The sequence below is a fragment of the Giraffa tippelskirchi genome, chromosome 1 (genome assembly GCF_054371585.1).
Source record: "Giraffa tippelskirchi isolate mGirTip1 chromosome 1, T2T-mGirTip1v1.2.pri, whole genome shotgun sequence".
In the NCBI taxonomy this organism is placed as follows: Eukaryota; Metazoa; Chordata; class Mammalia; order Artiodactyla; family Giraffidae; genus Giraffa; species Giraffa tippelskirchi.
Genome location: NC_137275.1, coordinates 131,296,379 through 131,315,654, shown reverse-complemented (window position 1 = coordinate 131,315,654; position 19,276 = coordinate 131,296,379). Strand labels below are relative to the sequence as shown.

The following is a 19,276-nucleotide window of genomic DNA, read 5'->3' as shown; positions in this document are numbered from 1 at the left end:
CTGGTTCAAGCAGGATTTTATGGAGGCTGCAGGTACCTGAACTGACAGTTGAGCTGAGTTCTGAATCTGACACCCTCATCCTTTTTGTATTGGCAGGTACTGCCCTGGCGGACCTGATTCAGATTTTGAATATTCCACCCAGTCTTACACTGGATACGAGGTAAAGTAATGTGAGGCTGTCCAGAGGAGTGTTATGTCATACTTTACTTAGCATATGCTTTTACAAGTACTGGCTTTCTTAACATTTTTATGTCTTATTTTTTTTCTTGATTGCGCAAGTTATTCATTCATGAAACATTTGCCAAGTGCCTATATATATTGTTCCAGTCACTGCAGAAATACTTACCTAAGCACTTATTATTAACATAACATATATCAACACTGTTCCAAACACTTTACAACTTTAAATCTTCCAGCAGCATTTTGAAGGTAGACACTATTATTATCGTAGTTTTATGGATAAGGAAACTGGAGCCTAGAAGGCTTACACAAATGGCCTGGAAGACACATCCCGAATGTAACAGGGCCAGGCCTTGAATTCTGTGCACCTCACCGGGATGTTTCCTGCCTCTGCAGCCATGAAAAAAACAGGTCAGGTCTTGTGGAATCTGCATTCTAATAAGTGGAGTGTAGATAGTAATGATGCCGGGAAAGACTGAAAGCAAAAGAAGAGGGCAGCAGAGGATGTGATGGTTAGATAGTATCACCGACTCAATGGTCATGAGTTTGAGCAAATTCCAGGAGATAGTGAAGGACAGGGAAGTCTGGCATGCTGCAGTCCATGGGGTCACAAAAAGTTGGACATGACTTCGCAACTGGACAACAAGACAGTAATGAAACAAAAGAAAAATAATCAGGTACCAGTTGAAATGGGAAGCAGGGAAGTAAAGTCAAGTAAGATATAGGAGAGGGTGACTTGAGCTTTGGTGGCTGGGAGGGGTGACATGGTAACTGAGCCCTGAATGACAAGAAGAAGGCTTTCGAGAAAATCAAGAAAGAGCATCCCTAACAGAGAAAATAGATAAAAGAAGGAGCTAGAGTGAGAATAACGGTGGGGCCCCGGAGCAGGTGAGGGGAGAATGAGATTTGGGAGACAGTGACACGAGGGTTGTAAGGCAAGGCAAGAAGTTTGTTGTATTGGGCTGGCCAAAAAGTTTGTCCGGGCTTTTCCATAAACTGTCAAGGAAAAACCCGAGTGAACTTTTTGGCCAACCCAATAGGTGTCATGTGCAGCCATCCAGGTTTAAAGCAGAGGGATGGTATAATCCGGGTAGGTTTTAAGAGGCCTTTGATGGCTCTTGCGGGGGCAAGAGCAAGAGGCCAGTGAGCAGGCTTTCCAAGCAGTCAACCCCTTCAGGAGAGGCCAGCAGCCTACAAGCTAAGTGACTTTTTTTATCTTCTTATGTATGGTTTTTCATTTTTTCCCTTTTTTTAAAAAATAGATCAAATTGTAAAAAATACAAAAGAAATCTCTCAGTGAAAAGGCTCCCTCTCATCACTTTCCCTGGAGAAGGCAGTGGCACCCCACTCCAGTACTCTTGCCTGGAAAATCCCATGGACGGAGGAGCCTGGTAGGCTACAGTCCATGGGGTCGCACAGAGTCGGACACGACTGAGCGACTTCACTTTCACTTTTCCCTTTCATGCACTGGAGAAGGAAATGGCAACCCACTCCAGTGTTCTTGCCTGGAGAATCCCAGGGACGAGCCTGGTGGGCTGCCGTCTATGGGGTCGCACAGAGTTGGACACGACTGAAGCGACTTAGCAGCAGCAGCAGCAGCACTTTCCCTGACCACCCCACTCGGCTCCAGCCCCCTGAACAGTCAGTTAATATTGTCCCTTTCCTGTTCATCGAGCATAGATATTAACAGCATATAGATATAAAGGCAATTCATGTTCTTTATCCTAACTTTGTACACAGCAAGTAGTCTGTCAAGACCTTGCCTTTCTCATTTAACAATGTGTCTTCAGGGAACATTGTATTTTATTTATTTATTATTTTTGGCTGTGCTGGGTCTTTGTTGCTGCACACAGTCTTTCTCTGGCTGTAGTGCACAGGGGCCCCTCTTCATTGCGGCTTCTCCTCTGGAGCACAGGTTCTAGGCACACAGCTTCAGTAGTTGCAGCACGAGGGCTCAGTAGCTGGGAGCATTTTCTACCAGGACGTTGTTTCCGTGTTAAGCCATCACAAACTATGTTGTAATTTAATGATCTGGTTCAGAGGTTATTTTCTCAAGGAACTCTTTATGAATATGCATGCACACCTCTGTCTAGAGCAGCAAAACAATTTGGTGACCTGGGGGATTCCATCAGCATTTACACAAAGCTGTAACTATGACCCAGGGAGCTGCCTGCTGTTGAATGGAGACCAGCCAGATAATCTTCAGGTCATTATTTCAAACTGACCAAACTGAGGAAGGGAGAAAGGGGCCCAAGAGAATTTTAGTTTTCATACGACCCTTTTGAAACTACATCTTATTTTGAATTCAATGTGGGCATGACAGGATATTTTTCTTTTTTTAGCCAACCTCCATGCGAGCTATCCGTGCCAGGTATGACCCTTATCTGCAGACAAGACACCGGATAGAACAGGTAAGATTTTAAAAAGCATTTTTACATTAGATCTTTATACTTAGGAGGTACTGTTGCTTGATTTGAGTCGAACCAGAAATAAGAACTGAAAGAATATTTCTTTCCTTCATAAGTTTTTAATATCCCATCTGAGGGAGAGGACAATTTTGCAGTTCCTAGCAGGGTCAAAAACACCACTTGCTTTAAAGACTGTATTATTTTCTGTAAGGATTTTATAGTCTCTAGAGTTCTTTGAGTTTGTAGAAAGTCATGCACGTTATGAAACTTACAGTGTGTGGCTGTGTCGAAGATCTTAGACAATAGGTGGGTGGATTGAATTTTAGCTTCCATAAGCCAAGTGAGAAGTATGGTGGCTGGTTTGCTGGGATGAGAATAGGGAATTGACTACAGGGGAATGAGGGACTCGTGGGAGCCATGGAATTGTTCTGTATAATGGTGGTTGTGGTGGTGGTTACACAACTCTAAACTCATTTAATTGTACACTTAAAGTTAATGGATTTTATTGTATGGGGTTAGCCAGAAAAGTTGCAACATCTTACAGGAAAACCCAAATGAACTTTTTGGCCTACCCAATGTATAAATTATACCTTAATATAACTGATTAAAAACAAGTATTATGTCAATGGCCTTGCTGTGTTCAAGAAGTCTAAACATTAATTTCATTTTAAACTTGTCTAATTTAAAACAATGCAAGCACTGTCCATAGTTTTTATAGTAACGTCTAGTCAGGCAACTAGACAAACTGAAATGGAAAGTAACATAACAGAAAGTCACTTCTGTGTTCATTTCTTTTTTAGCCATGATATTTAATTCATTTAAAATGTTTCAGTAAAGCGCGAAAGGTTTCTGTTTACCAGAAAGGAGTATGGGTTCTGGAAGATGTAGAAAATACCAGAGAGCAATGATTCTTTTCCCAACAGTAAATGTACTAGAATCACCTGAATGACTTTTTCAAAACACGTGCCAGATTTCACCACTGGAGTTATACGATGCTGTCTGGTTTAAGGTGCAGGCAAGATATTTTGAAAAAGCTACCAGGAAGATTTAATTGTGTATCCCTGGTGAACGACCATAGATGGAGTATTCTTTTAGTGTTGATAGCTATATACACATACTTATATATTTGCATGTGTTGCACATGCATGCACATACGCTTATGTATGTGTAAGGATTTACATATGTGTTGGGTTGGCCAAAAAGGTCATTTGAGTTTTTCCATAAGATGTTATGGAAAAGCCAGAGTGAAGTTTTTTGCCAACCTAATATAAGGATGTATGTATTTATAAGTTGCTCTTTTCCATTTTCAGAAATAAGTATTTAAAAAGATAACTTTTTGCTCATATTAAGTGTGGATATCCTCTTTACGTAGTACATTAGAATTCATAATTTGTAGTCCACTTGACTGAGTTTTTCTCAAGCCTAACACCTGGCAAGAAATCGAAATACCTGTTTTAAAAAATTAGAATCTTGACTTATTGTTGTTGAAAAATGGAAAGATCTGTACCATTCTATCCCCACGTAGAAGAGATATTGTATTTCAGACTGATGGTTTACCCCCACCCCTGAAACCAGGCTAAAAAGGTGCCACCTATATCCAGAATCTTCACAATTAAAAACTGCAAAGTTTTCATTTGAAACTGCTTTCTTAATGCTTCTTTCTAATCTGGTGTTCTCTTTCTTTCGTTTGCATCAAGTCCTGGTTATATTGCATATAGTCTTCTTTGTCCTCAATGCTGACCTCAAGATCTGGCATAAAATACATATTGAGGGGGCTTCCCTGATGGTCTAGTGGTTAACACTTTGCCTTCCAGTGCAGGGGTACAGGTTTAGTCCCTAGTCAGTGAGCTAAGAGTCTATGTGCCTCCTGGGCAAAAAATAAAACAGAAGCAATCTGGTAACAAATTCAGTGAAGTCTTCTTAAAAAATACATAATCAAGAAATATTTGTTTATTCTATTACAATGTATACAGTTATATCTTGTATGATTATATTTGCTGCTGTCTAATTTACCTTCTCTGTATTTTTGAATGTTCACTTAACTCTGTAAGTTGACATCAAACTTTTGATTATTTTAAATTCTTACTCTTCCTCCTTATTTGAGCCATAATTTTTCTTTCAGACTCTGGAGCCTATTTTCTTCAGTCCGTAGAATTTGCTCAACATGTTTGCTTCTCATTTTTAAACTGTAGTGATGAAAACACTGCCAAGTAAAATTAGAAAATTTCAGTAAGCCACTTAAGAGTAGTTGACTATACCTTCCTAATGCTGACGAATTTTTGTCTTTCAGTTAAAACAACTTGGTCACAGTGTGGATAAAGTGGAATTTATCGTGATGGGTGGAACATTTATGGCCCTTCCAGAAGAATACAGAGATTATTTTATTCGAAATTTACATGATGCCTTATCAGGACATACCTCCAACAATATTTATGAGGCCGTCAAGTAAGAAATCCTTATTTTATCATATTCACCTGAGTGGTTGTTGGTTTATCCTCCTAGCAGCAGTCTGTGAGAATTCCTTCTGCTCTATGTCTATCCTCCTAGTTCTTTGGGGGACAAGGGGAGAGGTTTTCATTCTTTTTACTTGCATGGTTTTCATGGGTTGTAAGGTTAAATACATTTTTTCCAATTTTACTGAGATGTAGTTGACATACAATACTGTCTACACGTGTACAGCATAATGGCTTCACTTACATCGTGAAATGATGACCACGATAAGTTTAGTTAACAAAAATCATCTCATGCAGTCCTAGTGCTTGTTGTTACTGCTATATTGTGGGGAGAAGGATTATGTTTTTTAAAAGTGAGTGTGGTCCATTGGCATTAGTATTCTCACAAAGTCTCTGTGCAAAAGAATAAAAAGAAAGGAAAAGAAAAACAACAAAACATACAAAATCACTGTGCAGATCTTTTCAGCCTTAGGCTGGTCTAAGCTGCAGGAGTGGCCTTCATTGGAGTTGGTGAGCTCACCCAGAAAGAGCACGGGGCAGTACTTACAATCTGAAACACTGAGCTGCTATAAAATTCACAGAACAAATGACTATTATTTAATAGTTACTGTTTTATAACTTAATATCTGATGACTGTTGAGTCATTTCTCTTTGTGAATGAAATCGTTTATTCGTTTCAAATTCTAGTTGATAAAACAGAAGACAGCTATGCTTTCTTTTGATACCTCCTGTCTCCATTTTTAGTGAGAAGAAAACTAAAGTTTCCTAAGTTTAGTGATTTTAGAAGTGAAAGTCTTAAAATAGTTTTTATTTTCAGAAATTTCAGAGACACCTGGCTAAGCTACTGTGTACTCTGCCTTTATTTACTGAACGTTAATCGAAGGCCCACTAGGGACCATGCTCTGCCTTGGGTACTGAGAACAACACGGTGAACAAGATGGATGTTGTCCTTGCCCTGGTGGTGCTTACATTCTACTGGTTCAACAGATAGCAAACAGTAGGCGCAGTGATGGAGACAGACTGCTGGGCTGGAGAAAACAGAGGCTGATTCTGTGCATGAAGTGGTGATGTTTAAGCTGAGATCTGAAGTATATGGAGGAGTCAGTCAGGCCAGGCACAGAAAGCAAATAAGACAGAGGCACTGAAACAGGAAGAAACTTGAGGTGTTCCAGGAACAAAGGAGGCAGATGTGCCTAGATTCTAGTGAACCAAGGAGCAGATGTCGTGAGGGGAACTTGAAGAGTCAGGTTATGCTTGATGTTGAGGACTTAAAAATGTTTGAGTCAGCAGTAGGAAGTAGGTGAATTGGTTTGAAGCCAGAGAATGACATGTTCAGGTTTGTGGGTCTGAAATCATCCTGGCTCTTGTGTGGCTAGTGGATTTGAGGGGTGCCAGAGTAGAAATGGTAAACCAGGTAGGAGACTGTTGTACCCACCCCTGCTCAAATGAGGCTGGTGGCAGCAGTGACAGAAAAGAGTAGAGGGGTTAGAGCTATGTTTTATTGCTGATGGACTTTGAATCGGGTTGGAAATAAGAAAGAGGAAGGAATCAAGGATGACACCCAGTTTGGGGTTGTAGAAAGTGATTGAGGGTAGTGCTGCCTGCCAAGATGGAAGAACAGGGGAAAGAACAGATTTGTGGGAGAAAGGTCAAGACTTACTTTGGCTTCATTAAGTTTGAAATGCCTCAAGTGGGGACATTTGTAGGTGGTACAAGAGATGTCTGGGCCAGCAATAAATGTTCCGGAAAAAAAATGTAACATCTCATGGAAAAACCTGAATGAACTTTTGGCCAGCCCTATTAAACTGAGGGTCATCAGATTGTTACGGGTATTTATCATCATGCAAATGGATGCGCCTACCTTATGGGAGAGTCTCATGAATCTCCAAGGTACACTACATGAAAAAGCAAGTTTTAGAGCAGCTCTTACTATGTGATCCGTCTTTTGTGTGGCCATGCCTGTGTAAGTATAAATACACGGAAGAGGTGATGGAATCATGGTCATCATTGGCATCCATTAGAACCGTGGCGGAAGGGACGTGGGAAATAGGAGTGAAGGGGGACAGTCACATTTACTCTGTCTGCAGTGTGCTGGGCACTGCCGTAAGTATTTACTTACTTAATTCTCGCAAGAAATCTTTTGAGTTACATATTTAAATCATCCCTGTTTTACAAGTGAGGAAACTGAGGCCCAGAGAGATGAAGCCACTTGGCCCAGGTCCACAGGAGGTGAAGTGGGGCCCATGAAACCAAGGCAGCTTTGATTTCAGAGCCTAAACTTGGCTATAATTATGATGCAGGACATCGTGCCAGGCGTAAAACGAACAAGAGTGCCTGTCTGTGTGTGTATGAGCACACGTTTGTATACATCACCAGAGCTTCAAAATACTGGAAGAAATATGTTTCGTTTTTTTTCCTTGCACGCCCTCTCCCACTGCCTTCTGGCTTCTTTTTTATTACAGTGGGGGTGGGTTGGGTGCAGGAAGACAGCTAATTATAAGGTTGTTCAAACAGTGCCCCTCTCAGTCTTTTGCAGGGTGATAAGTAGGACTTGAATGAACCCAAAGATGCTTTCATTTTCCTGTAATTAAAATGCTTCTTGGCATGTAGCAGCCACAAGTAAACTGGTGAATGAATTTTGAATGATCGTCTGTTGGTCGGATATTGACAACTAATGACCCACATAGGGGTGCCTACGTGGGTAGGCACCTCAAGGGGTGCCTCTTGGAATGGGGGACAGGGTGCCATGCTCGCCCTACTTCAATCCCCGTAATGTCTGCTCTCCTTTGGGTTGGTAAAAATGAAAAGAGTAGAGAGACTTTTTCATAAGTTTAAATAAATCTCCAGGGTAGTTTTACAATATGAGGGAAGTGGGCAGGACACAACCTTTAAAAGAATGAGATGGGCATGTGTGGGCATGTATGCTCTGTCGTGTCCCACTCTTTGCGAACCCATGGACTGTAGCCCACCCGACTCCTCTGTCCATGGAATTTCCCAGGCAAGAACACTGGAGTGGGTTGCCATTTCCTTCTCTAGGGGATCTTCCTGGCCCAGGGATCAAACCCAGGTCTCTTGTATCTTCTACATTGGCAGGCAAATTCTTTACCATTGAGCCACCTGGGAAACCCATGACATGGCCATGGGACATGACAGACTGGTTGGAACCAAGATGGTGGAACAGTTAGCCTCTAGTAGACATTGAGCCTTATCATACACTCATTGTAATACATTAGCATGCTAAATAGCACACCCACCAGCGCCATAACAGTTCTAAGGTTAACCAAAGAGGTCAAAAAGTGGATGGTGATTAATGGAAATCTCTGCCCCTTCCCCAAAATAATTGGAATAATTCTCCCACTTGTCATAGTTATTGTTCAGTCACTCAGTCATGTCCGACTCTGCTACCCCGTGGACTGCAGCACACCAGGATTCCCTGTCCTTCACTATCTCCCAGAGTTTGCTAAAACTCATCTCCATTGAGTAGGTGATGCCATCCAACCATCTCATCCTCTGTCACCTCCTTCTCCTCCTACCCTCAATCTTTCTCAGCATCAGGGTCTTTTCCAATGAGTTGGCTCTTTGCATCAGGTGACCGAACTATTGGTGTTCTAGCTTCAGCATCAGTCCTTCCTATGAATATTCAGGGCTGATTTCCTTTAGAGTTGACTGGTTTGATCTCTTTGCACTCCAAGGGACTCTCAAGAGTCTTCCCCAGCACCGCAGTTCAAAAGCATCAATTCTTTGGCACTCAGCCTTCTTTATGGTACAACTCTCTCATCCATGCATGACTACTGGAAAAACCATAACTTTGACTAGATGGACTTTTATTAGCAAAGTGATGTCTCTGCTTTTTAATACACTGTCTAGGTTTGTCATGGCTTTTCTTCCAAGGAGCAAGCGTCTCTTAATTTCATGGCTGCAGTCACCATCTGCAGTGATTTTAGAGCCCCAAAATATAAATTCTGTCACTTGTTTCCATTGTTTCCCCATCTGTTTGCATGAAGTGATGGGACCAGATTCACTTCTTACCTATCACTTCATTTCAGAATTCTTTTGTGACGAAGCTAGAACCTCAGATTCAGCAACAGTTTTGAGATGCCCGGGTGGAGTGCTTAGCGTCTGGGAGAGTGGGTGTGAGCAGCCTGCTGTGTGTGATGGCCACCAGAGGAGGCGATGGGTCAACTCTGTGTCCATGAATCCACTTTGAGCAACAGCAGGCCAGCCTGATCTCCATCCTGCAGGGCCTTGAGTAGCAGAATGAAATGGGACCTTATTTTTACTGCTCCTTCGGAACCTTGATCATTCATGAATATGAGTCATACTGAGTAAAACGCTGAAGTCTTTCAAACTTTTGAGGGAGTCATGATGTAATCCAACGCCTTCTTCCTAATAATACTGACAAACAGATGACAGCTTAGAATAAAACGCAATTAGAGGAAAAACAGCCTTAATTAGTTCAAAGCCCCATGACGTTAGGATGACAACGGTACCTCAGAGGATTACTGCCTAAAAATCCATTGAACTCTGAGAATTCCCTCTTAGGATCAGATCATCTATTCAGACCATCACATTTTTTTCTCCACATGCTTATGTGTTATACATTCTTTTCTCAGTGCAGCTGTTCTCTTGTTGCAGACCTTGTGCATTAAGTGAGTTTGAATCATAAATATTGTAGACTTGTTCCGCCCCTCCACCTGCCTCCATGAAAGTTTGCTGCAGAGATTTTTAGTCTGTTTTTTGGGTCCCCTAGGTCATGTAAGCTAGCTAGACCAGCTGAAGATATACTGTATAATGTATTTTTAGGATACAGTTAATTTGATATCGTATCAACTGAAACTTTAAAATTTTTCAATGCAAAGAGATAGAGGGAAACAATAGAATGGAAAACAATAAAGATCTCTTCAGGAAAATTATAGATACCAAGGGAACATTTCATGCAAAGATGGGCACAATAAAGGACAGAAACAGTATAGACCTACCAGAAGCAGAAAAGATACTAAGAAGAGGTGCAAGAATACACAGAAAAACTATACAAAAAAGTTCCTAATGACCCAGATAACCATGATGGTGTGTTCACTCACCTAGAGCCAGACATCCTGGAATGCATCATTATGAACAGAGCTAGTGGAGGTGATGGAATTCCAGCTGAGCTATATTTAAAATCCTAAAAGATGATGCTGTTAAAGTGCTGCATTCAATATGCCAGCAAATTTGGAAAACTCAGCAGTGGCCACAGGACTGAAAAAGGTCGGTTTTCATTCTAATCCCAAAGAAAGGCAATGCCAGAGAATGTTCAAACTGCCACACAGTTGCACTCATCTCACACTCTAGCAAAGTAATGCCCAAAATTCTCCAAACCAGGCTTCAACAGTACGTGAACCGAGAACTTCCAGGTGTACAAGCTGAGGAAGCAGAGATCAAGTTGCCAACATCCGTTGGATCATAGAAAAAGCAAGAGCATTTCAGAAAAACATCTACTTCTGCTTAATTGACTACGCCAAAGCGTTTGACTGTGTGTATCACAACAAACTGTGGAAAATTCTTAAAGAGATGGGACTACCAGACCATGTGACCTGCCTCCTGAGAAATCTGTATGCAGGTCAAGAAGCAACATTTAGAACTGGACATTGAACAATGGACTGGTACCAAATTGGGAAAGGAGTACATCAAGGCTGTATATTGTCACCCTGCATTTTAACTTATATGCACAGTACATCATGCAGAATGCCAGGCTGGATGAAGCTCAAGCTGGAATCAAGATTGCTGGGAGAAATATCAATAACCTCAGATATGCAGCTGACACCACCCTAATGGCAGAAGGCTAAGAGGAACTAAAGATCCTCTTGATGAAAGTGAAAGAGGAGAGTGAAAAAAGCTGGCTTAAAACTTAACATTCAAAAAATGAAGATCATGGCATCTGGTCCTATCACTTCATGGAAAATAGATGGGAAAACAATGGAAACAGTGACAGACTTTATTTTCTTGGGCTCCAAAAATCACTGCAGATGGTGACTGCAGTCATGAAATTAAAAGACACTTGCTCCTTGGAATAAAAACTATGACCAACCTAGACAGCATATTAAAAAGCAGAGACATTAGTTTGCCAACAGAGGTCCGTCTAGTCAGAGCTATGGTTTTCCAGTTGTTGTGTATGGATGTGAGAGTTGGACCATGAAGAAGAATGGGCACCAGAGAACTGATGCTTTTGACCTGTGATATTGGAGGAGACTCTTGAGAGTCCCTTGGACTGCAGGAAAATCAAATCAGTCAAACCTAAAGGAAAGCAGCCCTGAATATTCATTGAAAGTACTGATGCTGAAGCTGAAGCTCCAATACTTTGGCCACCTGTTGTGAAGAACTGACTCCTTAGACCCTGATGCTGGGAAAGGTTGATGGTGAGAAAAGGACGACAGAGGATGAGATGGATGGCATCGCCGACTTGATGGACATGAATTTGAACAAGCTTCAGGATTTGGTTGGTGATGGACAGGGAAGCCTGGCATGCTGCAGTCCATGGGGTGGCAAAGAGTCAGACACGACTGAATGACTAAAATGATATTCTTTGTGTGAAGTTTTAGCTTTATTTATTTTAGCTTTATTTTTTACCATCAGACCATCAGAAATGGTCTGATGCCTAGTGGTGTGTTTAAATTGTCCTTTTTGGGGGGGTGAAATGAACTTTTATTCTATAACTTCAGATCACAATATGTGTGTAGAAAAAGCCTTTTGAAGAAGAAAGCCTCTTTCTCTAAAGGACAGACCAGAGCTGGCGTTGTTTTGTTTCTGTTCTTTAATTTACCTCAAGGGGGCAATAAACACTTTACTTTCAGATAAAAATTTATATGTGATTTGAGTTTTCATTGCAGCAAATATCATGAATGGCTCTCGAGAAGTAGTAAAAGTACAGTCTGGGAGCCATCAAACCAGCCATAAATGCTACACTGAGTCCTGCCAATCCACACTTGACATGTTTTGCTTTTTTTTCTCCTGGCCTCTCTGCTTTTATGAAATAATCTGGAAAAAGCCAATTTGCAGTCTTGTGTTTGTGGAGGTATATTTTTACTGCCAGCTCCCTGTAATAGAGTTGGTATTTGTTTTTTAGGGAAGCTTTGTGTAATTTGAAGAAATAGTTGTCTGGTTGGTACTACAGAACTAGAGACACAGAAAACTTTTCAAATGTTGACATCCTTGCAAAATGTAGAGCAGCCTAGAGATACTGTGTTTTGGAAATAACATTTCCTGCAAAATTTTTGGATGAGACATTTACCTTACTGTTCTGTAAGTTCTCTTACACAGATGGTATTTAAGAAAAATATTTGAGTTACCTAGTGTGGCTCACCTCTCTCAGATGTAAGGTAGTGAATTCATGTTTATTTTCCTAGTCTGCCTGCATGCGTGCTCAGTCGTGTTTAACTCTTTGCAACCCTGTAACCCTCCAGGCTCCTCTATCCATGAAATTCTCCAAGCAAGAATACTTGAGTGGGTTGCCATTTCCTACTCCAGGGGATCTTCCCCACCCAGGGATTGAATCCGTGTCTCCTGCCCTGGCAGGCCGATTCTTTACCACTGTGCCACCAGGGAATCCTTATTTTCCTAGTAGTTGACGCTAATATGACTACACAGATATAGTACTGAGTTACATACTGGGACTTCCCTGGTGGTCTTGTGGCTAAGACTCCACACTCCCAATGCAGGTGGCCCAGGTTCGATCCCTAGTCAGGGAACTGGATCCCACATGCTGCAACTAAGACCCAGCGCAGCCAAATTAAAAAAAAATAAATACATTTTTTAAAAGTTATTATTCATATTGTGACAAATGAGTCAACCACATTTAAAGTTAATAGCCATTGTTCGAATTCACGTCAAGTTCTACTATCAGCTCGACTGTGTCCCTGCTTCGCTATCATGTGTCACATCTAATTCAAGTTTTGCTTTTTTCTGAAAAGATTAAGAGTTAGAGTAAGGAAAAACCCTAACAAGGTGAACTGGGTTAACATTTATGGCAGGGTAGTAGCAAGAAGTATGCTAGCTCCCTGCAGCTGGGAACATTGAAAAGCTGAGTAAACCGAGAGTCAAGGACGAAGCAAGTATGGTTTCTGTGAAGACTCATTAAATCAAGCCAGGGGATAATCACTCCTATCACCTAGACTAAGACCGCAGTAGTCTCTAGAGATCATCAATTACGGGTGACTCTCGTCCTTCAAAAATCATCACCCTGGAGATGAAAAGGACCGGCAGTGGGGTCTGAGTCACCCATTCACCAGAATGCACCTGTCGCCAAATAACTCAAAGCAACCTTTTAACCATTGTCTTCCTTTTTAATCAGTCTTGCCCAGAAGCAGTTTTACATTCAATCTTTGTTGCTCCTTGGCTGTTCTCACAAGATGCCATTTAAAAGGGGAGTTACCCATCAAGAAGTGGGTGAGTCATACCTTCTCCCTGTGGAATTTTTAATTCATTTCCATTCCTTCCTTTTTTTTTTTCCATGTCCATCAACTATGTCCTCCTGAGTCCTGGAAAAACTAGAGTGCTAGGTAACGCTGGGTACCAGGCCCAGAAGATAATTTCATCGATTTGCAGAGTAACAGAGAAAGCAGAGCAACCTGAGAAGCCCTGAAAGTGATTATCTCCTGCCTTGCTGGGCTTTGGCTCCAGTATCCCACCTCCCACCCACCCCTCACTTTATATATTGATCACTTTTACTACCTCTCTTGGTAAATCAGATTTTCACGGACGGTAACCAGGACCCTTGACACTGGCAGCACAACCTAAGGTGCAATCTTAGTCATTATAAAGAGATATTAGTTTGTTTTTCTCCCAACATTTTCTTGGAAACAAAAATGGAAAGAATTTTCCAGTGAACATCACATACTTAGCATCTATGTTCTGTGATACGTGCTTCATCACATACTTAGCTAACTAGCCATTTCTACGCATTCATCAACCCCTCTTTTTTATTTATTTATTTATTTTTAACACATTTTAAAGCAGGGTGCAGGCTTCGGTACACTTTCCCCAAATACATCATCATGCACATCATTAGACAGTTCACTGTAGTATTTTCTTTTCAAGTAAATTTACATACAATGAAATGCACAGATGCTATGGGTACTACTTGATGAGTTGTAACAAATGCATGTACCTGTGTAACAAAACCCTGCTAAGACAGAGAACATGATCGCCACCCAGAAAGTTGCCTCCTGCCTCCTCCCTGTAACAAATCCCCACCTGGACTCCCAGAGGCGGCCATTGTTCTCATGTTTTCCCCTTTCATAGATTAGTTTTGCCTATTAAACTTCATGTATTGGCTGGCCATAAAGTTAGTTTGGAGTTAGTAAGTCAGTCAGATGGGCTGGAAAACACGAACGGACATTTTGGCCAACCGAATAAATGGAACCAAATAATGCATATTCTTTTGTATGAGGCATCTGTTCATGGAGAGTTATATTTTGAGCTTCATCTATGTTGAGTATTATAATAGTCATTATCTTTTTAGTTATGGGTAGAGTTCCTTTGTAGGCATGCAGCATAGTTTGTTTATCCATTCTGTTGATGGATAACTGGGCTGTTTCCAGTTTGTAGCTATCATGATAAAACTTCAGTGAGCATACTTATACAGTCTTTTTGTGAATGTATGTATTTATTTCTCTTGGGTGTGATAACTGCAAGTGGAATTGCTATATCATACGTTTAGTTTCAAAACTGCCAGACATTTTCCCAAAGTAGTTGCATCATTTGTACTCCCACCAGTAACACATGAGTGTTCATTTGTTCCACAGCCTCACCAGAATAAGGTGGTGTCAGTCTTTGGAAGTTTAGCCATTCTAGTGGGTGTGTAGTGGCATCTCACTGTGCTTTTAATTTGCGTTTTCCTGATAAGTAATGATGCTGAGCACTTTATTATGTACTTACACTTTCTGTGTATATTTCCTTTGTGAAGTGTGTGTTAAAATCTTTTGCCTACGTTTTATTTTTCATATGCCCCGGATTCTAGTCCTTTGTTCAATCTCTGTTTTGCAAACATGAAAACCCAGTCTGTGACTTGACTGTTCATTACATTAAAATCTTTGAGCAGAGTGTTTTGTTTTGGTAAAGTTTAATCTAGCAATTTTTTTCTTTCATAATTACTGCTTTTTTTGTATTATCTCTTAAAAAACCTTTGCCTACTCAGAAGGCAAGAAGATATTTTCCTGTGTTTTTTTCTAGTTATAGATTTAACTTTTATGTTTAGTTTCATATGTAGGCTTATGATCCATCTTGATTTAATGTTTTATGTGGAGTGCATGATAGAAGTTGAGATTTCTTTTTTCTATATACATACCTAATTGTTTCAATGTTACTTCTTTTAAAACTTCCCTTTCCCATATAGATTGTATTGGCAGTTTTGTCAAAAATCCATTGGCTATATAAATTTTGGATTGGACTCTTTTCTGTTGCATTGATCTGTTTTCAGTCTTTATGCCAGTACCATAGTCTTGATTACTGTAGTTTTAGGGTATATCCTGGAGTAGTGTAAGTCTTCTAACTCAGTCCTAGTTTTTTAAGATTGCTTTGGATATTTTAGGTCCTTTGCCCTTCTGTATAAAGTTTATGGTTGTCAATTTCTAGTAAAAAGTGTGATAGAATTGGTATTGTGTTTAACGTATATAAAAATTTTGAAAAAATTGACAATTTAACAATATTGAGCCTTCCAATTTATGAACATAGTCTGTCTTCTAGTTTTTAATTTCTCTTAGCAGTCTTTGGTTTGGAGATTTTGTAAGCTTTTGGTTAAATTTATTTCAAAATTTGGGGTTGGCCCAAAGTTCACGTGGGTTAAACAGAACAGACTTTTAAGTCAACCCAATATTTGCTTGTTGATGTTATATTAAGTGAAATTTTTTTTAATTGTATTTTTAAATTGTTTGCAGTTAGTATCTAGGTACACAGTTGATTTTTGTGTATTAACCTTATAGCATATGAACTTACTAAATTCACTACTTAGTTCTGTAAGTTGTTTTTGTAGATATGCTAAGATTTTCTTCAAAAATAATCATGTAATCTGCAAATACAGTGAGTTTTAATTTTTTCCTTTTGGTTGTGATGCTTTTCTTCCTTATTGCAATAGCTTGGACATTTTGTCCAGTGCTAAATGAAAGTGATGAGAATGAGTCTGTCTGTCTTACTCACAATAATATAGGGAAGACATTTCATACTGCAGTATTAAGTGCAGTGTTACTTGAGAGTTTTGTTTTTTTTTTTAAGATATCTTTATCAGATTGAAAAATTTTGCAGAGTTTTATCACTAACTCATTTGTCTAATGATTTCTCTGTGACTATTTAAATGATAACACGCTTTTCCTCTTTCATTCTGATAATGTATATTACTTTGATTTTTTTAATGTGAAACTAACCTTGCATTCCTAAGATAGACCCTATTTGGTTGTAATGTGTTTTTCTTTCTACATATCACTGGAGTCAACTTTCTAATACTTTGTAAAGGATTTTATTCTTGGGGGATGGTGCTCTGTGATTTCCTTTCATGTTTTCTTTTCTTTGTTACATTCTGGCTTCAGTGTTATGCCAGCCCTTATAAAACAAGTGATAAGGCGCTTCCTCCTTATTTTCTGAAAGACTTCATGTAAGATGAATATTATTTCTTCTGTGTGTTTGCTGAAATTCATGAGTAAAACTGTCCAAGACTAGAGTTTTCTTTATGGGAGGGTTTTAGATTATTAGATATTGGGCTTCCCTGGTAGCTCAGTTGGTAAAGAATCTGCCAGCACTGCAGGCAACCCGGGTTCGATCCCTGGATCAGGAAGATCCTCTGGAGAAGGAAATGGGAAACCACTCCAGCATGCTTGCCTGGAAAATCCCATAGACAGAGGAACCTGGTGGGCTGCAGTCCACAGGGTCCCAAAGACTTGGGCACAACTGAGTGACTAACACTTTAGATAATTAATTCCATTCCTTTAATAGACAAAGGGGTATTCAGATATTATGTTTCATCTGTGTCCATTTTCATAAGTTGTATTTTTCAAGGAATTTGACTGTTTTATCCAAGTTGTCAAGCTTTTTGGTATAAAGTTGTTCATAACATTCCCTTACTTTGTTTTTAATGTCTGTAGGATGTTATTGATCACCGCTCCTTCAATCCTGATAAAGATAATCTGGGTTCTTTCTTTTTTTTCTCTATCAGTCTAGTTATGGTTTATCAATTTTGTTGTTCTTTGCAAAGAATTAACTTTTGATTTTGTTTATGCCCTCTACTTTATATATTTCTGCTTTTATTCTTATATTGTCTTCTACTTTCTTTGGGTTTACTTTGCTTTTCTTTTTCTTTGCTTAGATAAGGTATAGAAACCTAGCTATCCTATAGACCTTTTTTCTTTTCTAATGTAAGTATTTAAAGCTTTAAGTTTTTCCCATAAGCACTGCTTTGGCTGAATCCCACAAATTTTAATATGTTCTATTTTAATTATTATTCAATTCACAGTGTTTCCTAAAATCGTATTTTTACCTGTGGATTATTTACAAATGGATTGTTTAATTTCTAAGTTTCCAAAAACATGGAGTTTTTCTTGATTTCTGATTTAATTCCATTTTGGTCAGAGAGGGTCTATTCTGTACCACTTCAGTTTCTTAAACGTTTTTTTTTATTGAGACTTATTTGTGGCTCAGCATATATGATCTCTCTTGGTGAACATACTATGTGTATTTGAAAGAAGGTATGTTCTGCTGTTTTTGGATATAATGTTCTATAAATATCAATTAAGTCCAGGTGGTAGATAGTATTGTTCAATGGTCTTTGGGGATTTTTTTTTCTATGTAGTTCCATCAATTGCCGAGAGAAAAAGAGTGAAATCTTCAGCTATGATTGAAGAATTATCTATTTGTCCCTTTAGTTGTATTAGTTTCTACTTCATTTATTTTGAAGATCTGCTAGGTGTATGCACACCTAGCATGTTTGGTGATTGGTATGTTTTCTTGGTGTATGAACTTTGATAAAAGTTTGATTATGAATTTACTTTTTTATCATTATGAGAAGTCCTTTCTGGTCTTGAAGTTTACTCTTTTTTTTGATGTTGTTTACCATTACAGCTGTTACATACGTACTGTTTCCTCTATGTATTACCTTTTTCTATCCATTTACTTTCCACCTGTATGTGTCCCTGTATTGAAAATGTGTTTCTTATAGATAACAGTCTGCAGTAGTTGGGTCTTGTTTCTTTAATCCATTTTGACATTGTCTGCCTTTAATTGTAGTATTTAATCTGTTCACATTTGCTACAATTGGATTTGCAACTACTAATTTAGTTACTCCCTCACTTTGGTTTTTAGTAGCCAAGAGTTGTGGTCTTACTGAATACCATTATTGTCTAATTTCAAATAATGCATTTTTTTCTGCATCTTTTAATATGGAATGTCTTCTTAAGACAGAGGATCTCTTATATCAAGCACAATGCCTTGAGAAGAGAAGGTATTGGGTTGGCCAAAAAGTTCATTCAGAAACCTCAACGAACTTTTTGGCCAACCCAATACTTAGAAGCCATTGTTAAGTGAGTGCAGTGGGAAGAACTGTGCAGTAAGAATAGGTTCCAGGCTTATTTTCTATTGTTATCCTACGTTATTAATGAGAAGGTGAGACTAGATTATCTCTAAAGTTACTGATTTCTGTGACATTCTGTGCTTTAAGGATTTCTATTGGAATGGCAGTTTTTATCTAAAAGATGTGTTGAGAGGTTATCTTTCATCTAACAGTCACTTTCTGACAGTGGCAGGTTTTCTATAGTGTTTTGTATGTGTGTGTGTATTAGTCGCTCAGTCGTATCCAACTCTTTGCAACCCCATGGACTGTAGCCCACCAGACGCCTCTGTCCATGGAATTCTCCAGACAAGAATACTGGACTGGGTTGCCATTCCCTCCTCCAGGGGATCCTCCCGACCCAGGGATCGAACCAGGGTCTCCTGCATAGCAAGCAGATTCTTTACCACTGAGCTACCAGGGAAGCATAATGTTATGTATATAATGTACTATTAATAGAAAATAAAAAAGCAAGCATGGTTACCACACATTCTTTCAATATTGTATTCACATTCAAATTTAAGGGCTATATACATAACATTCTAGTCCTTAAATTTGAATGTGAATACAATATTGAAAGAATGTGTGGTAACCCTGATTGTTTTTTAATTTTCTGTTAACAGTATATTGCTGTTGGTTCTTCAGCCTTCTGACTAGGTGTACAAAATAGT

The 19,276-nt window shown here is 39.4% G+C and overlaps 1 protein-coding gene across 4 annotated transcripts in view; it reads left to right on the top strand.

Annotated features, from left to right (window-relative positions):
• ELP3 (elongator acetyltransferase complex subunit 3) overlaps window positions 1-19,276 on the top strand; it is a 143,038-nt gene that overhangs the window by 43,389 nt on the left and 80,373 nt on the right. For all 4 annotated transcript variants that reach the window (XM_081497041.1, XM_081497040.1, XM_081497045.1 and 1 more), the window contains 3 exons: window positions 97-160; window positions 2,523-2,591; window positions 4,879-5,033. In XM_081497041.1, the coding sequence (XP_081353167.1) occupies window positions 97-160; window positions 2,523-2,591; window positions 4,879-5,033 (288 nt within the window). The remainder of the gene's footprint in view (window positions 1-96; window positions 161-2,522; window positions 2,592-4,878; window positions 5,034-19,276) is intronic.